Source organism: Simochromis diagramma, unplaced genomic scaffold (genome assembly GCF_900408965.1).
Source record: "Simochromis diagramma unplaced genomic scaffold, fSimDia1.1 OVJJ01000603.1, whole genome shotgun sequence".
NCBI classification, from domain to species: domain Eukaryota; kingdom Metazoa; phylum Chordata; class Actinopteri; order Cichliformes; family Cichlidae; genus Simochromis; species Simochromis diagramma.
This window is the reverse complement of record NW_024387414.1, coordinates 5,984,320-6,003,148: the sequence shown is the minus strand read 5'-3', so window position 1 is coordinate 6,003,148 and position 18,829 is coordinate 5,984,320. Positions and strand designations below refer to the sequence as shown.

General features: G+C 42.1%; 1 protein-coding gene across 7 annotated transcripts in view; it reads left to right on the top strand.

The window, feature by feature from the left end:
* Nucleotides 1-18,489, top strand: part of kif13ba (kinesin family member 13Ba) — a 50,542-nt gene extending 32,053 nt beyond the window's left edge. For 4 of the 7 annotated variants that reach the window (XM_040010888.1, XM_040010884.1, XM_040010887.1 and 1 more), the window contains exons 21-39: nt 3-152; nt 634-759; nt 880-1,053; nt 1,199-1,356; nt 1,436-1,568; nt 1,701-1,856; nt 1,971-2,070; nt 2,218-2,344; nt 2,737-2,792; nt 2,882-3,006; nt 3,086-3,361; nt 3,445-3,597; nt 3,755-3,832; nt 3,951-4,001; nt 8,195-8,351; nt 9,178-9,308; nt 11,027-11,089; nt 11,873-12,452; nt 12,537-18,489. In XM_040010888.1, coding sequence (XP_039866822.1) covers nt 3-152; nt 634-759; nt 880-1,053; nt 1,199-1,356; nt 1,436-1,568; nt 1,701-1,856; nt 1,971-2,070; nt 2,218-2,344; nt 2,737-2,792; nt 2,882-3,006; nt 3,086-3,361; nt 3,445-3,597; nt 3,755-3,832; nt 3,951-4,001; nt 8,195-8,351; nt 9,178-9,308; nt 11,027-11,089; nt 11,873-12,452; nt 12,537-12,742 — 3,000 coding nt within the window. In that variant the 3' untranslated portion in view covers nt 12,743-18,489. The remainder of the gene's footprint in view (nt 1-2; nt 153-633; nt 760-879; nt 1,054-1,198; nt 1,357-1,435; nt 1,569-1,700; nt 1,857-1,970; nt 2,071-2,217; nt 2,345-2,736; nt 2,793-2,881; nt 3,007-3,085; nt 3,362-3,444; nt 3,598-3,754; nt 3,833-3,950; nt 4,002-8,194; nt 8,352-9,177; nt 9,309-11,026; nt 11,090-11,872; nt 12,453-12,536) is intronic. The other 3 variants (XM_040010890.1, XM_040010889.1, XM_040010891.1) reach the window with 3 other exon arrangements.
* The last annotated feature ends 340 nt before the right edge of the window (nt 18,490-18,829 follow it).

The following is an 18,829-nucleotide window of genomic DNA, read 5'->3' as shown; positions in this document are numbered from 1 at the left end:
AGGCAATGTGTCCATATTTACGCCGAGCGGACCCGTTTTTTGACGAGCAAGAAAACCACAGTCTGATCGGCGTCGCCAACGTCTTCCTTTCCTGTCTTTTCTATGACGTCAAACTGCAGTACGCTGTTCCCATCATCAACCAGAAAGGAGAGGTAGAACACAATTTGTCACCAGTTTAATTCCTTAATTTCTTCTTATAGAAGTAGCCCTGACTTACAGAAACAGTCTCTAGACTTGGTATGGTATTACGCTTTTCACTGTGACTCAGGAAGAGTTTCAGTGAGATCAGAATTTAAAAGTTTGCATGATATTCAGGGAATTGTGTTGGTAAAATGTTAAGATTGATAGCAAAAATTGACTCCAGGAAGCTGATGTAAACTTTCAGCTGATTTTGATGATTGCATTTGAAATCTGAGTGGTGAATGAGCAGCTATAGAATAGAACAGCCAGAGATACAGGAAGTCTTTGGGGACAAGGAACAAATTCTGGGAAAAATTGACATGCTTTTCTCATTTTCAAGTCTGTACTTTTATTCATGAAGTCTATTAAAACAACTTTGCATCTTTCCCCGTTCAAAAAAAAAAGTATTTTTCTTATACTAAAGGCTAAAGGATGTTTTCTTGCTGTGTTTAGGTTGCAGGTCGCCTGCATGTGGAGGTGGTAAGAGTTGGAGGGGGCTTAGAGGATAACATGGCTGGAGGAGATGAACCTGACAACAACCAAGACATTGAAGTTCAGGATCGCAAACTGGTCTGCATGGTAAGACTCATAGCTCATCAGAAAATTTAGTGCATTCAGACCATCTGAATCTTCCCAATACTTCCTGGACTTTTAGGTATGTTTAGTTGGCATCTCATTTTTCCTGTTTGTCATCCACAGATTAAAATCCTGCAGGCTACTGGTCTTCCTCAGTACCTGTCCAACTTCGTCTTCTGTCAGTATTCTTTCTGGGACCAGCCTGAGCCTATCATCGTGGCTCCCGAAGTTGACACGTCATCCTCATCACCCAGCAACAAGGACCCACACTGCATGGTGGTGTTTGACAGCTGCAAGGTAAACATGGGAGGGAAGACGAGAATTTCAAGTCTTGCAACAAATCAAGAAGCTTTCCTGAGCGGTGTCTATTTTGATTTCTGGTTGTGTGAAAATGTGTTGTGGATTGGTCTGAATGGCACTTGTTTTTTGGGGGCTTATGTAGGAGCTGGCTGTGTCCGTAACTGAGGAATTTATCGAGCACCTTACAGAAGGGGCAGTCGCCATTGAGGTGTACGGACACAGACAGGCTGATGCTGGAAGAAACCCTGCACTGTGGGACCTCAGCATCATCCAAGCTAAGACACGCACATTACGAGACAGGTAGATATAACAGAAAGAGTACATATAGATTCTTGTTCTGCAAGGAGCACAGGTGTGCAAACAGTGTCTGATTTTGTAGATGGAGTGAGGTAACACGTAAGCTCGAGCTGTGGATTCAAATCCTGGAGATAAACGAGAATGGAGACTTTGTTCCAGTGGAAGTGGTACCTGCCAGAGATGTGCGGACCGGAGGAATCTTCCAGCTTCGGCAGGTGAGGATGACACATCACAACAAAAACAGTCAACCTGTTTGAATCAGAAAACTGGAAAAGCGGGCTTCTAAATATTCTAACTAGTGTCTTGTCTTCTTAATCCTCCTCAACCTTCTCCTCATGCTCCTTTAGGGTCAGTCGAGAAGAATCCAGGTGGACGTGCGCTCAGTTCAGGATTCTGGCACTATGCCCCTGATCGCAGAGATTGTGCTCGCTGTATCAGTGGGCTGTGTGGAGATCAGAAACACCACAGCAAACCAGGAAGCAGATGAGATGGACAGTTATCAGGTAGACCACTCTGTCTACAGTGTGATTTACACTTTCATTGAGTCATAAATTACCTTTGAAGTAGCTGACTTGAAAAAGAAGATGGAGTGATTAACTGAGTTGTTTGGTGGACAGGAAAGAGACCTGGAACGGTTACGGCGGCAGTGGTTAGGTGCTCTCACCAAGAGACAGGAATACCTTGATCAGCACCTACAGAGCCTGGTTAGCAAAGCAGGTAAAAATACGTAGATTAGTATGCAAAATATTGATGTGCACAGGTATTTAACAACTGTTTCTGATCCTAATTCACAGTTACAGCAATTTACACTTTGCAAGTGGAGTAAGGTGAATGAAATGTTTAATGCATGCATGTTTTGTACAGAAAAAACAGAAGATGACATGGAGAGGGAGGCGCAGCTCCTTGAATGGCGTTTGACTCTAACTGAGGAGAGAAATGCTGTAATGGTGCCCTCTGCTGGCAGTGGCATTCCTGGAGCACCTGCTGAATGGTACAGCCCATTAAATGATGTTCTTATTGAAAACAGCTGAAGCCCCTGTGAGCCTAAAGCTGCAGCTTCAGACTGCTTTAAACGCTCTGTATCAAACCGCTTTAAAATTTTAAACAGCTCTTTGTGATGTCAGTGAGTGCAGATATCCCTAATATGGTCATATAAGGCACACACTCTGGTTTAAACACAGAAGTCTCATCAAACCTTCTGTTTGCAGTTTATAATAACTTTGCTTGAAGGGAGCTAAAGTATCTTGTTTGAACTGAGGAGGTGCATGTAGGCCAATTGCAAAGGATTACTGTCTGAGAACAGAAATATCGAGCTGGAAATTAGCATTCATTATAACATTTTAAGACACAGAGGTTTAAGCAACATATTTTTTTTTTTTAAAGGGTTCCTCTGCCTGGCATGGAGACTCACATCCCCGTCCTCTTCCTCAATCTCAAACGTAAGTCAGTCATTTGCAAGATTGTGCAGAATCTCACAAAGTGTTTATCCTTTTATATAAGTTAATTTGAAATATCTTTGATTCCCCAGCTGATGACCTCAGCTCTCAAGACCAGTTTGAAGTTCCAGAGGCTGGAGGCTGGGATGCTATCTTGAATGGAGAGGATGAGGATGACTTTTTTGATCTACAGATTGTCAGACACTACGATGGAGAGGTGAGGATAAACCTGTAATTCTCATAAGGAGGCCTTTTCATTAGAAACCCTTGTAGTAACTGAGCTGTTCACTCCACAGGTTAAAGCAGAGGCATCCTGGGACTCCACTGTCCATGAGTGTCCTCAGCTCAGTCGAGGGGGATCATATCCTGAGCAGCGTGTCTATCTGACCATACGGGTGGTGGTCCAGCTCAGTCACCCTGCTGACATGCAGCTGGTGCTGAGAAAAAGGATCTGCGTCAATGTTAACCCGGGCCGCCAGGGATTTGCCCACAACTTTCTCAGAAGGATGTCAACCCGCAGCACCGTACCTGGCTGTGGGGTCACCTTTGAGGTGGTTTCCAACATACCTGGGGTAAGGCCAATGGGAAGAAGCATTGTTTTGCCAAGCATATTATTAAACATGTTGTTAATCTTTATGATGCTTTGTCTCCTTAGGATGCTCCTGGTTCAGAGGACAGGGAGATGCTGGCCCGACTCGCTGCAAGCGCACACAACAGCCAGTCAGGCGATGATGAAGCTGCCATTGAGAAATACCTCCGGAGTGTCCTGAGTCTGGAGAACATTCTGACACTGGATAGACTCAGACAGGTAGGTGGAGATAAATAATAGAGCTATAGATTGAATTTAAACCCACATTATGAATAGGCAGGCATTCATCCAGTCACACAGCTTTTTTTTTTTTTTTTAATTGATGATCTTCTAATATTTTCTTCTAATATATACATTAAAATACTCTGTGTTTTAGGAAGTGGCCGTGAAGGAGCAGTTGACTAGCAGAGGGAAGAGTAACAGACGGAGCATAAGCTCTCCTTCTGTTAACAGGGTAAAGCATGAAATATAGTGGCAGACCATCATAGCACAGATGGCATTACATTATATTGCAATAAGATGTGATGTTTCTCAACATATATATATTTTTTCTTGGCTGTCCCTTCTGTCAGCTGTCTGGAAGTAGACAAGACCTGTCCACAACCTGCCTGCTGGATGATAAGGTAATACCCACTGTTCAACAGCACAAAATCATGTGTTTCTGTTTGTGTAACTGCTGGAGTGTTGCCTGTGCAACGTTGGAAGCTCTCTTCATTAGCGTGCATAAAGAGAGCTAGGAGAGCTGTGTTATTATTGCATGAAATAAAAAACTTTACCTCTTTGTATTTAACACTGCATTCAGTTATTAAATAGACCCAATAATTATGTGGTCATTTAATTTACTTAGTTTAATTAATAAAAGAAGAACTTTTTTCTAGTTAAGTGTATCTACTAGGGGTGCAACGATATTCGTATTGATATTGAACCGTTTGATACAGTGCTTTCGGTTCGGTACGCATATGTATCGAACAATACAAAATTTGTAATTTATTTTATCAACTTTCCTTCTGACAATGCTGTCTGTGTTGAGCGCTCAGTGAATCTGCGTTCGACTACTCCGCCTAGGCTGCACTGTCGAGCGCAGATCCACTGAGCGCTCAACACAGACAGCATTGCCAGAAGGAAGAGCGCAGGGCAAGCTAGCAGACAGAAGTTAAGCTCTCCTTGCAACATGGCAAATTGAACCTCCCCCACCCTCATTCAGATCTGGCGTTTGGAATTATTTTGGTTTTCATGTGATGTATGACCCTGAAGGTAAGCGCGTCATGGACTAAAGTAAAACAGTATGTTGGATGTGCCACGCAATGCTCAATTACATGGGTGGGAGCTAGTGTGTTAGCGCAGTTAGCTCGTTAATGTGTTGGCTGTCTAGTCCCACGCACAGGGCGACCAGGGGTAGCTCGTTAACGGAGATTTGCCGTGTTGTGGCGTTAACGTCATTTCAACGAGATTAACGCTGACAGCACTAGTGGGAACACAACGAATATGACTGCACATTTACACCGACATCATCCTAGTGCAAAGACAAGTGGAAGCAGACAAAAACAACAAGCATGCATGCTACAAACTTTACCCGAGTCATTTAGACAGCCGTTAGCACATGATTCTCCTTATGGGGACCTGATATGTTTAATATTGTGGCGAGCTCAGACAAGGAGGAGACGGAGGTGTCGTTTGGTCTTGCTTCCCGTGAGCTAGCCAGGGAGCACAGCCGTTTATTGACATCTGCAGAAGAACACTGCTGCTAGCTAACTGCTCAGCGCGGCAACCGCACAGCAACAACAACAACACACAGGGCGCCCTCTGACCCCGGAAGGACACACCGTCGCAGCGAGAGGGCATCACCTGTCACTATGGCAACATAAACAAAACATAACTGTACAAACAGAACCCGACCAGCCCTGACCTAGCCCCCACCTAAGGGGTCAGTCGTCCCCGACGACCCCATTACCCCACACAAAGTCCTGCAAATGTCCAGGTGCCTTCTTTTGGCGCACCGGCCGGTCACGACTGGCGGGGTAAAAGTCACTCGGGTCAGAACATGGGGTGCCACCATCATCCCACTTCTGACACCAATGTGGCGAGCTCAGACAACGAGGAGACGGAGGTGTCGTTTGGTCTTGCTTCCCGTGAGCTAGCCAGGGAGCACAGCCGTTTATTGACATCTGCAGAAGAACACTGCCGCTAGCTAACTGCTCAGCGCAGCAACCGCACAGCAACAACAACAACAACACACAGGGCGCCCTCTGACCCCGGAAGGACAACCGTCGCAGCGAGAGGGCGTCACTCCTCACTATGGCAACATAAACAAAACATAACTGTACAAACAGAACCCCGAACAGCCCTGACCCGCTACAATATGCTGCTGAGAATATAGCCCAGAAGAAGCATATAGTATAGCTTTTATTTTGGAAAGAGCCATTTCTCTGTAATAAACTCTCTTTTCCAAAGATGAGTGATTCCACAATCAGATACAGGGCTTGCAAAATCGCTAGCCCGACGTCCCGGGGCTAGCGATTTTTCCAGTCCAAAATCTCTCTGCCCTGCCCGTCGGGCTATTGTAGGAAGGAAAAATATATGTCAATGCTTTTGCATTCTTTCGGAAATGTAGCTGGGTAATTATGTCATTGGCATCGGTGAGCCACTGTCAATATGTGACATATTGAAATCGCGTTTGAATTTGCGCTTGTTTTTTGTTTTCACTTTGCAATCGCTCAATTGTGTATAGAGAGCGACAGTACTGATTGGTGAGTGATGATAATTTGCGCACCAATTCCTCTGACATCGTCTTATCAATCGTTAGCTTACTATGCAAACATGACAAGTGAAATCTCCCGCAGCAAGCTTAAACATATGAGAGGTTGATCGCGCAGAGAATCGCTGACCGTTGTGTGTGTGTGTGTGTGTGTGTGTGTGTGTGTGTGTGTGTGTGTGTGTGTGTATAAGTAGCAGGATATTTATTTTAGTTCTGCTGAGCCAAATAAGACAGGTCAGGGTGAAGAAGTGACAGCCAAAGAAAAGTTTACCACAAAACGGAAAAGTTATGACAAATCAGACTATAAGGCAAAAAGAAAGTGCAGCTTTATGGTTTCATGGACAAAAGAATTTCTGTGGCTGCAATATGACGAGCTATATAACCGGGGCTGCACATAAGTGGTCCGCAGGTGCACATTCGCTGTCAAAAAAAAAAAAAAAAAAACGCGCACAAGATATGAAGTTGCAACGCGTGTTTGCATACATAAGATTTTCTGGAGGAGGACAGATATTTGTTTAGAACTCTTAAAGATGTCGAAGAAGCTCCTTTAAGCAATTACTTTGGTGTTCCTCTACCTCCAAACAAATGTCAGAAGGAGTCCGAACCACAAAAGAAGCACGTATTCTCGGAAAAGTGGTTGCAGGAGGTGAGCTGGCTTCAAACAAATGATGAGCGCACAGAGATGTGGTGCGGAATGTGCCGTGAAAATCCCACTCTAGCGGACAAAAACAGTGCTTTTTATATGGACGCAAACGCGCGTTGCAACTTCTTATCTGGTGCGCGTCTTTTATTTTGACAGCGAATGCGCACATGCGGACCACTTATGTGCACCCGTGTAAATAACATAATGTTCTGCCGGGTGTGTTGTTGGTTTTCTCTCGATTTCTGAGTCGACAAGCGCCTTTGTTACTGGGACCAGTCATTTTAAGAAAGGCCCCATTAGAACCCATGAGAAATGCAAGAAATGCATTATTGCTCAGTCTGCAATATCTTTCCCAGAACAAACACCAATTGCAAATAACATACTAAAAATAAACCTGAAAAATCTGTTTAGAACAGCGTACTATGTTGCAAAGAGTGAACTACCACTGGCAAAATTTAGCAGTCTTTGCAAACTTCAAAAAGCAAATGGCCTCGATCTTGGTTCCACTTGTCTCTTACCCGTGACTTCAGTGGAAATTTCAAATTCAGGATCTGACACAGACTGATTCATGTCCTACACACTTCTTACAAGTTCATATAAATTTCTGTTCAATTAGAACCAAGTATTTGAGTTGATGATTGTAATTTTTATACGTTGTAATTTGTTTTTCAACAATTTTTTGATTAATGTTTTGTTTCCTTTACAATATTATACTTTAATGTATAATATTGTAAAGGAAACAAAACATCAATCAAAAAATTGCTCTCTTTTTTATTCGGGCTACTTACATTTATTTTGGGCTACCAAAAACTGAAGAGTCCCTGCCCGAAGGGCTACCAGGGATTTTGAAATTTTGAGAGCCCTGAGATATATTAATTTTTTAAATTACTTTTGTTTCAGCAACATTAAATTTAAAAACTGTACTTTTGAGTTAAAATATATATTTATAAATTTAATAAATGACAAATTAAAAAGGCATGAACATTTTTTTGTATCGAAAAAATATCGAACCGTGACACCAAAGTATCGAACCGAACCGTGAATTTTGTGTATCGTTGCACCCCTAGTATCTACGTAATACTAGTCAGATTAATCTCAGCACCAAACACTATAGAGTTCAGCACTGAACCAAAGTAACCAACCTTAATCATTTAAATAAGTTTATAATTGAAATAAGTTTATAATTTATTGACAGTGAGTTTTGAGAAAGTGACACAATTTTTTTTCTTAGTCTGCTTATTTAACTTTGTTTACTCTTTATGCTTCAGCCAACATGCTTCAAAAGGCCCAACTTTAATGTCATATTGTAAAGTGCATTAGCACACTGGAACACAAACCATGTTGAAAGACCAAAAAACAATATTTCGAGCAATATTTCATCCTTTTAAATCCAACATTATCTCTGTCTGCTCCCTCAGGGTCGATGGGAGAGTCAGCAGGATATCTACATGCCCTCTCAGTTTCCTCGCACCCTGCCCCGCCCAGCCTCCTCCCCTTCCACCTACTCCACCTCCCCGTCTTCATCACCTACTCCCTTCGGCACTCCTCCTCCACAGAACCAGGAACCAGAGCAAGGTAAACCCCTCCTTCTTTTCCCATCTCCTTTCTCTCTTCAATAAAACACTTTGGGCTCTGCTCATTGCTCCATCTTACTCCCCCAGCCATTCTTTTCTCCTCCTTTTTCTTCTGCCTGGATTCATCCACTTGAGCTGCTCACAGATTTCACCTTACTTTCTCTTCCACCTTGTCCTCTTTTGTCTGATGTTCCAAAGATATTTAACCACACCATCCGATGTTTCATTGTTCACATTATTAAATGCTGGATCCTCCATGTCCAGTGTGTTATCACACTATCTACCTGCTCTCTTTGTATTCATTTCTAGTGTAAAGGTCTCCATTCTCTCCTCATCTCCTTGAACAGAGCTTCTTTTTTTTTTTTTTAATGTCTGCTGTGATTAATCTGAATATTGTCTGTCAGTTAGTTGATTCATAGTGATTTCATGTTAATGTCAGTTTGAATCATTGTCACTGTGACGTCCTTCAGCGTAATTCTGTTTTGAAAATAAACAGAATTAATGATGTTTAAATAATTTCTCTTTCACAGTCCAGTAATTTAGAGTGTTTATGAAATCATATCCTAATGGCTGAAATCATCTTTGTGTTAGTTTTTTTGTTTAGTGTTTTTTTTTTTTTTTTGCCAGCTTCCTCTGTTAGTCTATCCCAGTATTGGGGTTTTTGCCATTTTCTGGACTCACTTTCAACTTCCAATCTTAATCTTTCATGCCTCCTCTACCTCCCGGACCTCCTCTTGTTTCCTTGCTTCCTTCCCTCTCTTCTGCCTCCTCCCTTCTCGCCTCGTCTTCCTCCTTCTCGCCTTCTTCCCTTCTTCCCCCCCCTCCAGGTCGTTCAGGACTTGCTGCCTCTTATCTTTCAGTTAAGGCGCTGGTTCCCCAGATGCCCAAACTGCTCAAGTCTCTGTTTCCAGTGCGAGATGAGAAGAAGGAGCTGAGACCTTCGCCGCAAAACCAGCAGGTCAGCAGATGGTCCAGTGCAATTCCCTGGAAGCCTTGTATTGAGTTTGTTACATATCTGCAATAGATATAATATCACTTTTTTATTTTTCCAACTTTTATTTTTAAATATTTGAACCATTATTCTAAGATCCTTACCTTACAATATAAAGCGCCTTGAGGTGACTGTTGTTTTTTGGCAATTTCAATAAAACTGAAATGACCTGAACTAAATTGTAGACAGGTTAATCAGAATTTATTTCTACTCTTTCTGCCCATTGAAAAAGTTTATTGATTACAGGTGACATTTTTCACTCCATGTTATGAGTTCACACATAACCATACAGATGGTTACGTGTGGTTACACCACTAAGCAGTTTTTACCTGCTTTCCACACACTCACGCTGCAATCGGTGCATCAGTAGCAATTTGGGGTTCAACATCTTGCCCAGGACATTTCAGCATGCGTTAATAAGCTGTAATGCTGTAGCTGCACTCATGACCAGAGGTTTTCACAGGCACAAGTTTGTTTGTTTTTTGTTGTTGTTGTTTTTTTTATTCTTTCTTCAGGGTTTCATGGTTTCAGTAAAATATTGATGAATTATAATTGACAAATTAATGACTAAAAGAAAGTGTGCATTGTGCTGTTCTGTGTGGCATGCTGGCTATCAACTTATTGGTCAGATTTAGACTACTGGTGATCGATTCCTGCCATATCAGTGGTCCTAGCTGATCAGTTTGAGGATTTCTACTTACCCCCCACTTTTTAGAACTTCAAGTTATGAAAAGGAAGGGTCAAAAATGTAAATACTGACTCTTCATGTGCCAGTAGAAGTCGTTGTTTTTCACTATATCATAGAAACATCCATCCATTTTCTTCCACTTATTGGCTGCTTTCCAAGTCCCACAGTCTAACCAAGCCTGATAGGACTGCTCCTTCAGGCTGGGAGTTGAAGATTTCGTGGACGGTAGCCTCTGTCAGACATTCCCAGTGCAACCTCACAGGTCCAACTCACCACCAGCTGGTGATCAGTTGACAGCTCAGCACCTCTCTTCACCCGAGCGTCTAGAATGTATGGCTGGAGGAGCTAACCCCTAACCCCATTATGACACAATTACAAAATTGGTCATCGAGCTGCCTGGGATGTCCTGGTGCCCTTATGGACACCCTTATGTTCAAACATGGTTTTCTGTGGACAAACTGTGGTTTGTACAGAAGTCCAGTAGTAGAACACCACTCAGGTGTGGCAGGCCAGTCACACCCCTCCAGGTCTCACTGACAGAATCCCCAGGTGGAGCACTGCCAAAGATAACTCCAGAGCTGTGTGTTGAGTTGAGCCTCACTATCTCTATCCAGTACTTCTCAACCTTACACATTAGCTCAGGCTCCTTCCCCACTGCTAGCCTTGGTAGCCAGGAATCGGCCCAGCACACACTGCATCCAGCCCTTCCTGTGAGTGGTGGACTTACGAAAGGGTGGGCCCATGGACTAAGGCCAGGCCACCAGGTGCTCGCCCTCTGGCACACAAGCAGGAAAATGAAGGAACAAAGTGTATGAAATACAAATTTTAGCAGTCTGAAAACTTTTGGCCATGACTGTAGTAAACGATCCTAATAATCATAATGTTGCATATGCAGCATGACATGATGTTAAATACATAGCATTGATTCAGTGCCATTAGCCTGCCACAGCCTGTTTATTTGCATTTCTTTTTTCTCTGTTGTGTCCTTGTCACTCAGCAGCACGTGCCTCGTATAGTGACCTCATCAGGAGGGGACGACAACAAAGGCAAGACCGAGACGGTGAGATTAAATCTCGTCTTATCCTTTACATGCTGTTTGGTTTATCGGTAACTTAATTTTAATCAGGTTTTTTAAGATTTTGTTTGAGATCAAAATAACATGAATACCTTTGATTAGTAATTTTTATTTGTAGTTTAATCCACTTGGTTCTTTGAGGAAAAACCGCATTTGGTAACCACAGTCTCTGTTTGTTTTCAGTTTGCAGCATTAGAGGATGATTTCACTTTTTTTTCCAAGTGTATTGCAAAAAACAAAAGTTGCCTCCATTAATCCCTGCTGTCCAATCTATCAACTAACAAGGGTCATTGCAACAGTCTGATAATGCACTTTTATAAATTCAGGGATACTAAAAGCAACTGAAGATCTAGTACCCAAATCACGCAGTCCCATAATACAGTTCTGTAGTTCTGTTTATTCTCTTCTTTCTCTGTAAGATGCATCCTTACTAGATTCCAATTCCACATCGGTTCTTAATGCGGTCCCATTGTAAGTTTTAATGAATTGCTCTTTATGTGCAGTTTAAGACCTTTTCAGCGATTCACTCATTAGCGTAATTGCATTGTGCTTGATTTATAGAACTGCACTAAATATGTGCCATAGCTCACCCTGTACACAGTAACGTATGCTTTAGCCTGATATGCACCTTGGGGCTCTATAGGGAGTCAACGCAGACCCTAGACTTCTTCCTGTCAAGTTTTATTTTGAAGGTTGATTACTGTTGTTGATTACTCTTTTGTTTTGCCTTGTCTGCATGCTCTTATCTGTCCCCCCGGTTTCCTGTAGACTGCTATTCTACGGCCCCCAGCCAAAGACAGACGGGCAGAGCTCCCAGAAGTCTCTCCTCTTCCTGTGCATGACCCGCATGACACCACCCCTCTCAGCCCCCTCAGCCAGTCGTCAAGCGGCTACTTCTCTGCTAGTGTTTCTACAGCTACCCTGTGTGACGTTCTCCAACCCTCCTCCTCATCCTCCTCCCTCCTGGCTGCCGAGACCACGTTACCCACAAACCCCCAGCAGCAGGGCGCTGACAGGAACGATATTGTGACCTCTCCTTCTCAGTTTGGTGCCAAGGTGTCAGTCGTCGCTTCGCCTGCTTCTCACAACTCAGCCAATCACAATAGCGTCACGTCCGACGTCTCTTCCGAACAGAAGCTGATAAACTCCGGAGGAAGTGAAGGCTTTGAGAGACTAGAGATCTTTGTGGATGATGATGAGCGAGGTGGTGAAGACGTGCTGCCTGATTGGCTGACAGAAGGAGCATATGTTACAGTAGGGAACAATAAGGCGGGGACGGTGCGCTACATTGGGGTGACACAGTTTGCTGAAGGAGTTTGGGTGGGGGTGGAGCTGGACACTCCTGTAGGTATGTATCCAGTTAAAAGGATCAGCGCAGTCCACCATAGTCCTAAATGTCTGTCGATTGATGGAGGTGACCTTATCTTTGCAGGTAAGAACGACGGCTCCGTCGGAGGTCAGCGGTATTTCCACTGTAAGCCGGGTTACGGGGTGCTGGTCCGCCCAAACCGGCTGTCCTCCCGCGAGCGGACCAATCGGCAGACAGGGGAGTTTACCCCTTCTGCCCACGTCCCCATCCTGCGAGGAGAAGCCATTGTTGCACGCCGAGGGGAGAATCGCAAATCCTGGAGCAGCTGAGACATGAAAACTAGGAGCCCACAATCGTCGTCCTCCTCCTCTCAGCTATGCAACAGGCTCATACTCTACAACTGACCTACTGCCTAACCTCCTACAGTTAGATTCTACACTCACTGCATCCATTCATAGAGTCTGGATGGATATAGAATAAACACGGTAAAGAGAACTTTCAAGAACAATTCAAGTAAGATAATGAAAGACTATGCAGGATATTTGGAAGTACATGGAAGGACCAGTTGTCATGCGGGAAGATGATTAGCAGTCAGTGGGAAGACTGCTGAGACTGAATGAAAAGCAGAACTATTTGGACCAGGAGTGAGGACTGAACCCCGCAGGCTGGATGATGCTTTCTTAGCTGATATACAGGGATGCAAACATGTGGCTTTTTTGTGGTCACACTGGGGTAATTTGGTTGGGAGCAAGGTATTTTTACAGTGGGATGGAAGACTTTCAAAGGACAAGGCTAATGGATTTACTGGCCCCATCTTATTTTATTTTATTTTTTGTTGTCGTTCATCTTTCACGATTAATTGTCAGCCTATAATAGTTGTTAAAAGAAGTCAAATGATCCTATTTGACCATAAAGATTTTATAAAGATTGACTATTAGGCAGTGAAGATTGGCGTCACTTTTCTTTGACATTTTATTTATTTATCTCAGTTCCTGAGTACCACAAACCTCAAATCATATTGTGGCAGTAGATATTTGCTGCGTTTTCACACTTGACATGTTTGTATCCCTGCATATGATGCCTCTACTTGATAGTCCAGAATTTAACGCTACGGTTGCCACCTTCCTGAACTCTCCAGGTCCAATTTGCAGACTGACACTTTGACTCTTCCTCTCGGACTCCTTTTTTTCCCCATTTTCTTTTGAAGATTGATCCTCCCAGAATGTGCCTTCACCATGGCTTGGTTTGCATTTGTCTGTATATTTAACTCCTTGTAGCCGTGTTTGTGTTGAAGAGAATGCCTTGTGCTAAGTGTGAGGTGATCTCAGGGACTGCAGAGGGGAAAGCACAGTGTGCGTGTGTGTGTAAATGTTGTACAGTGTTGCTCTGTGTGTACGTTAATGTTTTAGTCGTGACGGTGTTAAAGATTAGCTTCGTACAGCAGGAATAGTCGTGACAAAGCCACTCTGAAACTGGGAGGCTTTAAAAGTTGATTTTTGCACTGGAGACATTGGATAAGGAGCTTCTGTACGTGAACAGAACATGTCTGTGGTTATGATGCAGCGACCAGATAAGGTAACGAGAACAGGTTGGCTTTCTTTGGTGTCGTCTTTGTTTTGTTTGTTTTATTCTTTAGTTTGTTTGGATTTTTAATCCCAGTCAGGATATTCCCATGTCCCTGAAAGTGACTGATGATATCCGGACACCAGGAGGCGCTGTTTGGGCAGCACCTTAGTGCTGTGGAGGTGGAAATGGGCAGAGTATGTGCTGAGGAAAAGAAAGTGACTTAAGCTTGAGAGAAGGGTGAATTTGCTTCTATGCATTTGATCTTTTTAAAAGTAAGTTTTTAGTCCTTGTTTCTTTATACTGACACAAATGGGAGAACGAGCTATGAGTACATTTTGGGAAAGTGTTAAACCCAGAGGCAGTCCTGACTGATCTGTGGAAGAAAATTTAAAAGATATCGTAGACATGTGGATTATTATTATTTTTTTAATTAGGTTTTATGAAACATTCCAGAGGGATGATGACATTTTTACACTGAATTTTATTCTTGTGATTTAATGTGATTTAAATCGTTTCAGTGCACCAAAGCACTGTTAGGAATGAAGATGGTATATGTGTTTGCAGTGCTTTTACAAGTTAAAGGACACCTATTATGCTTTTACTCATTTCCTGTAATGAATATACTTTTACAGTGGTGAACGATCATATCTAAAATAAATGTTTGCACAAGTAATCCCTATAAGCCAAAATCTAAGGCTTTAAGCTTCTCAAAATGCTCTGTTTCAGACAGTTTTTATATTCTTGGCTCTATATGACCTAATCATCTCAGGTTAATCTCAGGAGCCAATCAGGAAAGGCGTCCTGAAGCGAGGGGAATGGAGCTAAAATAGCTTATTTCATTCTATGAATTGAGGGGCTCCACTGAGTCCAACTATAATATAAATATGGGTTATTTTGAGTAAGTTGTCATTTAATCTGTTACATGATGGAAGTCCAAGGAGAAAAGCAAAAATTTGAAACATGTTAAATCTGTTTAAAGAGTTAAAGTGTCAGCCTTTCTTTTTAATTGTGACTCTCCCCCGAGTTTATGCAGCTTTCACAAGAGGCCTGACAAAAGGATGATATTCCAACATAAGTGATACAAAGCAAACTGTATTCAGTCACATGGGAAAGAATGAAAATCCTGGAAATGAGCATAATAGGTCTCCTTTAAAGGGCCAATCCAGTTCAGTTCACATTGAAAAGTTTTACTGCCTGTGAAAACGTCCTGTAGCTCTGAGGAGGAGCTTTGTACACCTGAGCAAATGACACTTTTCTATAAATTCATACCATGAAGCCACAGATGCATTAATCTCGTGGTGAGACTCTAATAAAAGCTGCTACTGAGTTGCATAATGGGAGATGTTTTTTGGAGGGTTCTGGAGTTTTGTTGGCTTTTCCTTTTTAATTTCGGCGGTCCTTTTTGAAAAGGCAACACTAAATCTCTGGAGTAATGTTGAGACTGAGGTGAGGAAGTGTTCGGTTTGTCTCAGAGAGGGAGGATGAAGCACGGCCAGATGGCTTTAAAGGTGGAAAATAATTAATTTTGAACGTTCTTGGGATATTTTAGCTCTATGGTTCCTTTAAAAGAGCCTCCCAATGAACTGAAAAAGTTTTATTGAAGGATGAGGCAGGTTTTTGGTGTCTGTAATGGTTTTCAGGTTCCTGATGTTGATGATGGAACGGTTATCTGGATTACTGTGTGCTTATACTGTAAACACACTATGTCTGAACACTATCGTCTTTATGGATCCATCAGTGAAGTTACTATTTATGTTTAAATGCTTGTGTGCACGCAGTGATCGCACACAAGCTGGTAAAGCCTTTTTATTTGAATAAATAAATGTTGCACAAATGATTTAATTAAAATCGCTGCTATTAGCGTTGTAAATTTACCTGTAAATGAATCAGTTGATTACTCGTGTCTCATACTGTATGATAGATCGGATCTCAGTAGTAGTGTTTAATTCCCGAATTGACAAACAAAATTAAAGTCCGTGCTCCTGGTTCAGTGGCCCATATATTTTTATGACTTAGTAAAATTCTTCTGAATGAGGCACTTTGTCGTATGAGCCTTGAAGAAGCGATGGGCAGGATATTTTCTGGGTGAAGAATCACTTCTGTACAGGAAACTGATTGAAATATAAGATGAGGCTCCACAGTCTATTTTATTATCTGTGTATTTATTGTCTGGCCATAAATTCCAGACCTCTGGAGTCCTCTGATTGGCTAGTTTCTGCCTGTTGTGTCATTAGTTAGCAGGTTGTGAAGTGCTCTGTCGGTTAGTTTTCAATAATGTGGTCTGTAACGGTTCGGTGGTAATAAAGGAAGTGTTCCTGTGTGCGTTTGTGTGTGTGGGTGAGTGTCGAGTGCACCTGTCTCTGATTCAGTTGTGTCTTTGAGTCGTTGCCAAGATGGGAAAATAACCGTCAGCGGCCGTTTCACGTACATTTCCTGGGACTTCAGCATAGAGCGGCAAGCCTTCGCCCTCGCTGCTCTACTGGCAAAAATACTAATTCCCGTCTCTGCGGCCGGCAGACTTTCCCGTCCTGGTGTCTGCTCTGCTATGTGTGTTTGAGATCACTTCAGGCTTCTGGATGTTCTTTTATGTTGTTGTGCCTCAGAAACCATGTGACCATGTATCTTTCACACACTTTTTTCATATCAACGCTTCAATTCATTTGCACAAACGCCTCCAGAGGGAATTGAAGACTTAATTTCTGGAATTATTGTACATGTAAGAAGAAAAATACAAACTGTTTTTTTGGGGGGTTTTTTTAAAAGATGAAGTGGGTTTTTTCTTGTTTCAGATTACCTGTTTTTCTTCTCTTTCTCCTAGTATGATTATTTAAGATTACTCACTGCTTTCCTCCCAGAAGTTAAACTGTAAAATGTAGAGCCAAGCAGAGCTAAGCTCCAATGTAGATGGACTTCTCTTCCAGCACAATCTCCTGTTTAGCTCCCCATAGCAGTGGATCAAGTGCGATGAGGGCATAAAGCAGATAAGAATACAGCTCTGTAGACTGCAGGATGCTCAAGATCCACACGTCAACAAGGGTCGATTTCTTTTTCTTTTCTTTTTTTAAAGAAGAACTGAACAAAAGGAAGTGTAGCGTTAGTAATTGCTGTTTGGATGAGTTTAATATTCTAGCTTCAATTCAATAGGCTCCATCTCTGCTGCAGTAGTTATAAAGATTAGAGGTAGAGATTGTTTCCATGACACTACCATCAGGACCACATTTAATTCTACTTGTATTCCTTTGATATGGATCCAAGCGTATGTCGGTCTGGACGAATCTTTTGTCCCTCGCAGTTTCTTTTTTTTTTAAGGTTTTTTGCTTTTATTTTGCTCATTTTCAGTCCCATGTCTTTGCATCATCTGTAGTACTGCCTGCAGCTGCATGCTTAGTATAGGATCACTGGTTTTGAGCAAACCCCCGCCTGCCTTAATGTGGCCTTCAACCTGGAGCCAGACTAGTTTCAGCAGCAACAATTTCAGCTCTGCTCTGTACTAAACTCAGCAGTATTCAAAAGGGTCATTCCAAAACCACAGAAAGCCAGTCTGGTTTAATTTTTAATGGTTTGGTCCACAGGAGCTGTCAGGTTTATTACTCTCTTCCAGTTAAAGGAAGGCTAATGTGTCGCCCCCTAGTGGGTACCATGCCTGACTTCCTCACAGGGAATTTTCTATATAGCTAGACAGTGAAATCTAACCTACCACTGCCCTGCAGCAGCAACCTAACAGCTACTTGGGATCAAATCTTATCTCCGAAATTGTATTTTCTTGGATTTGTGTTGGACAAAAGCATATTTTCCTGCCTGGGTAGTTAGTTTTCACCTTGAAACTACCTCTGGCCTTGCTTATGCCACCTCCTGCTCCGAGGCCCTTTTATAGTTATTTTTTTTACAGCCTTTCACTGCTGGCAGCAAGTTCCTGTTTTCTGTGCTAGCATAAACTGCACAAATGAGCAATATGAGGGCATCGGGCGATGCATTGCCGCCTTGTTGCATGTGCATCATTTAAGATACAATGTCTGCTGGTGTATTTTAAAGGCTGTTATCAATATTCCTCTGAGGTACCAGCTGCCATATTTTTACCGAGCTGAGCGATTGGTGCTTGCCGAGTCAGAGTTTACTCCTCTTGTTACTCCTGCAAAAAACGACAACAAAAAAATATTTTCAGTCGTGTATGTTTTAACCCATTCAGCTGAAAATATTTAAATATTCACGTGTTTGTTTATTGGGCTTCAGCCTGGTCAGCAGTATTAATAAAGCCCATCTATCATCTTAACTAATCATTATCAGTCACTGCTACTATTGATCCCTTAGGGCAGGTTTGTCCTGATGTGTCATTTGTATGTGTGAGTGCACCATCCAAGTGCTTGTTCGATGTATGTATGTGTGTGTATATATATGCTCATATTAAGAATTATAAAAGAAAAAATCTGAGCACAAGTTTGGGTTTTGATTAATTTAATTGTTTTATGTAATTATATGCTGCAATCCAAAGAATAAACATGTATTATAATAAGTTTTTTCTTTTTCTTTTTTTAAAACCATCTGAAGGGTAATCTGATAAGATTAAATAAAATTAAAAAAGAGGAATATTAACAGAGTATTTGTTTGTTTGTGCCTAGAAGATTTGATGCTTGAAGTTTTTAGAAATAACAAATGAAACAAACAAAATGCAGTTATCTCAAAACACAGCTGGCACCACTGGAACTTTTTTCCATTTTCCGGAACTTTACCTGTAATTTTACAGATTTCCTGTTATGTTTCTTTCATGTGGAGAAACGGGTGTAATGTTGAAACAGCACTTGTATAGTATACATAAATTCTTAATACTAGAAGACACCACAACCTTTTTGGGG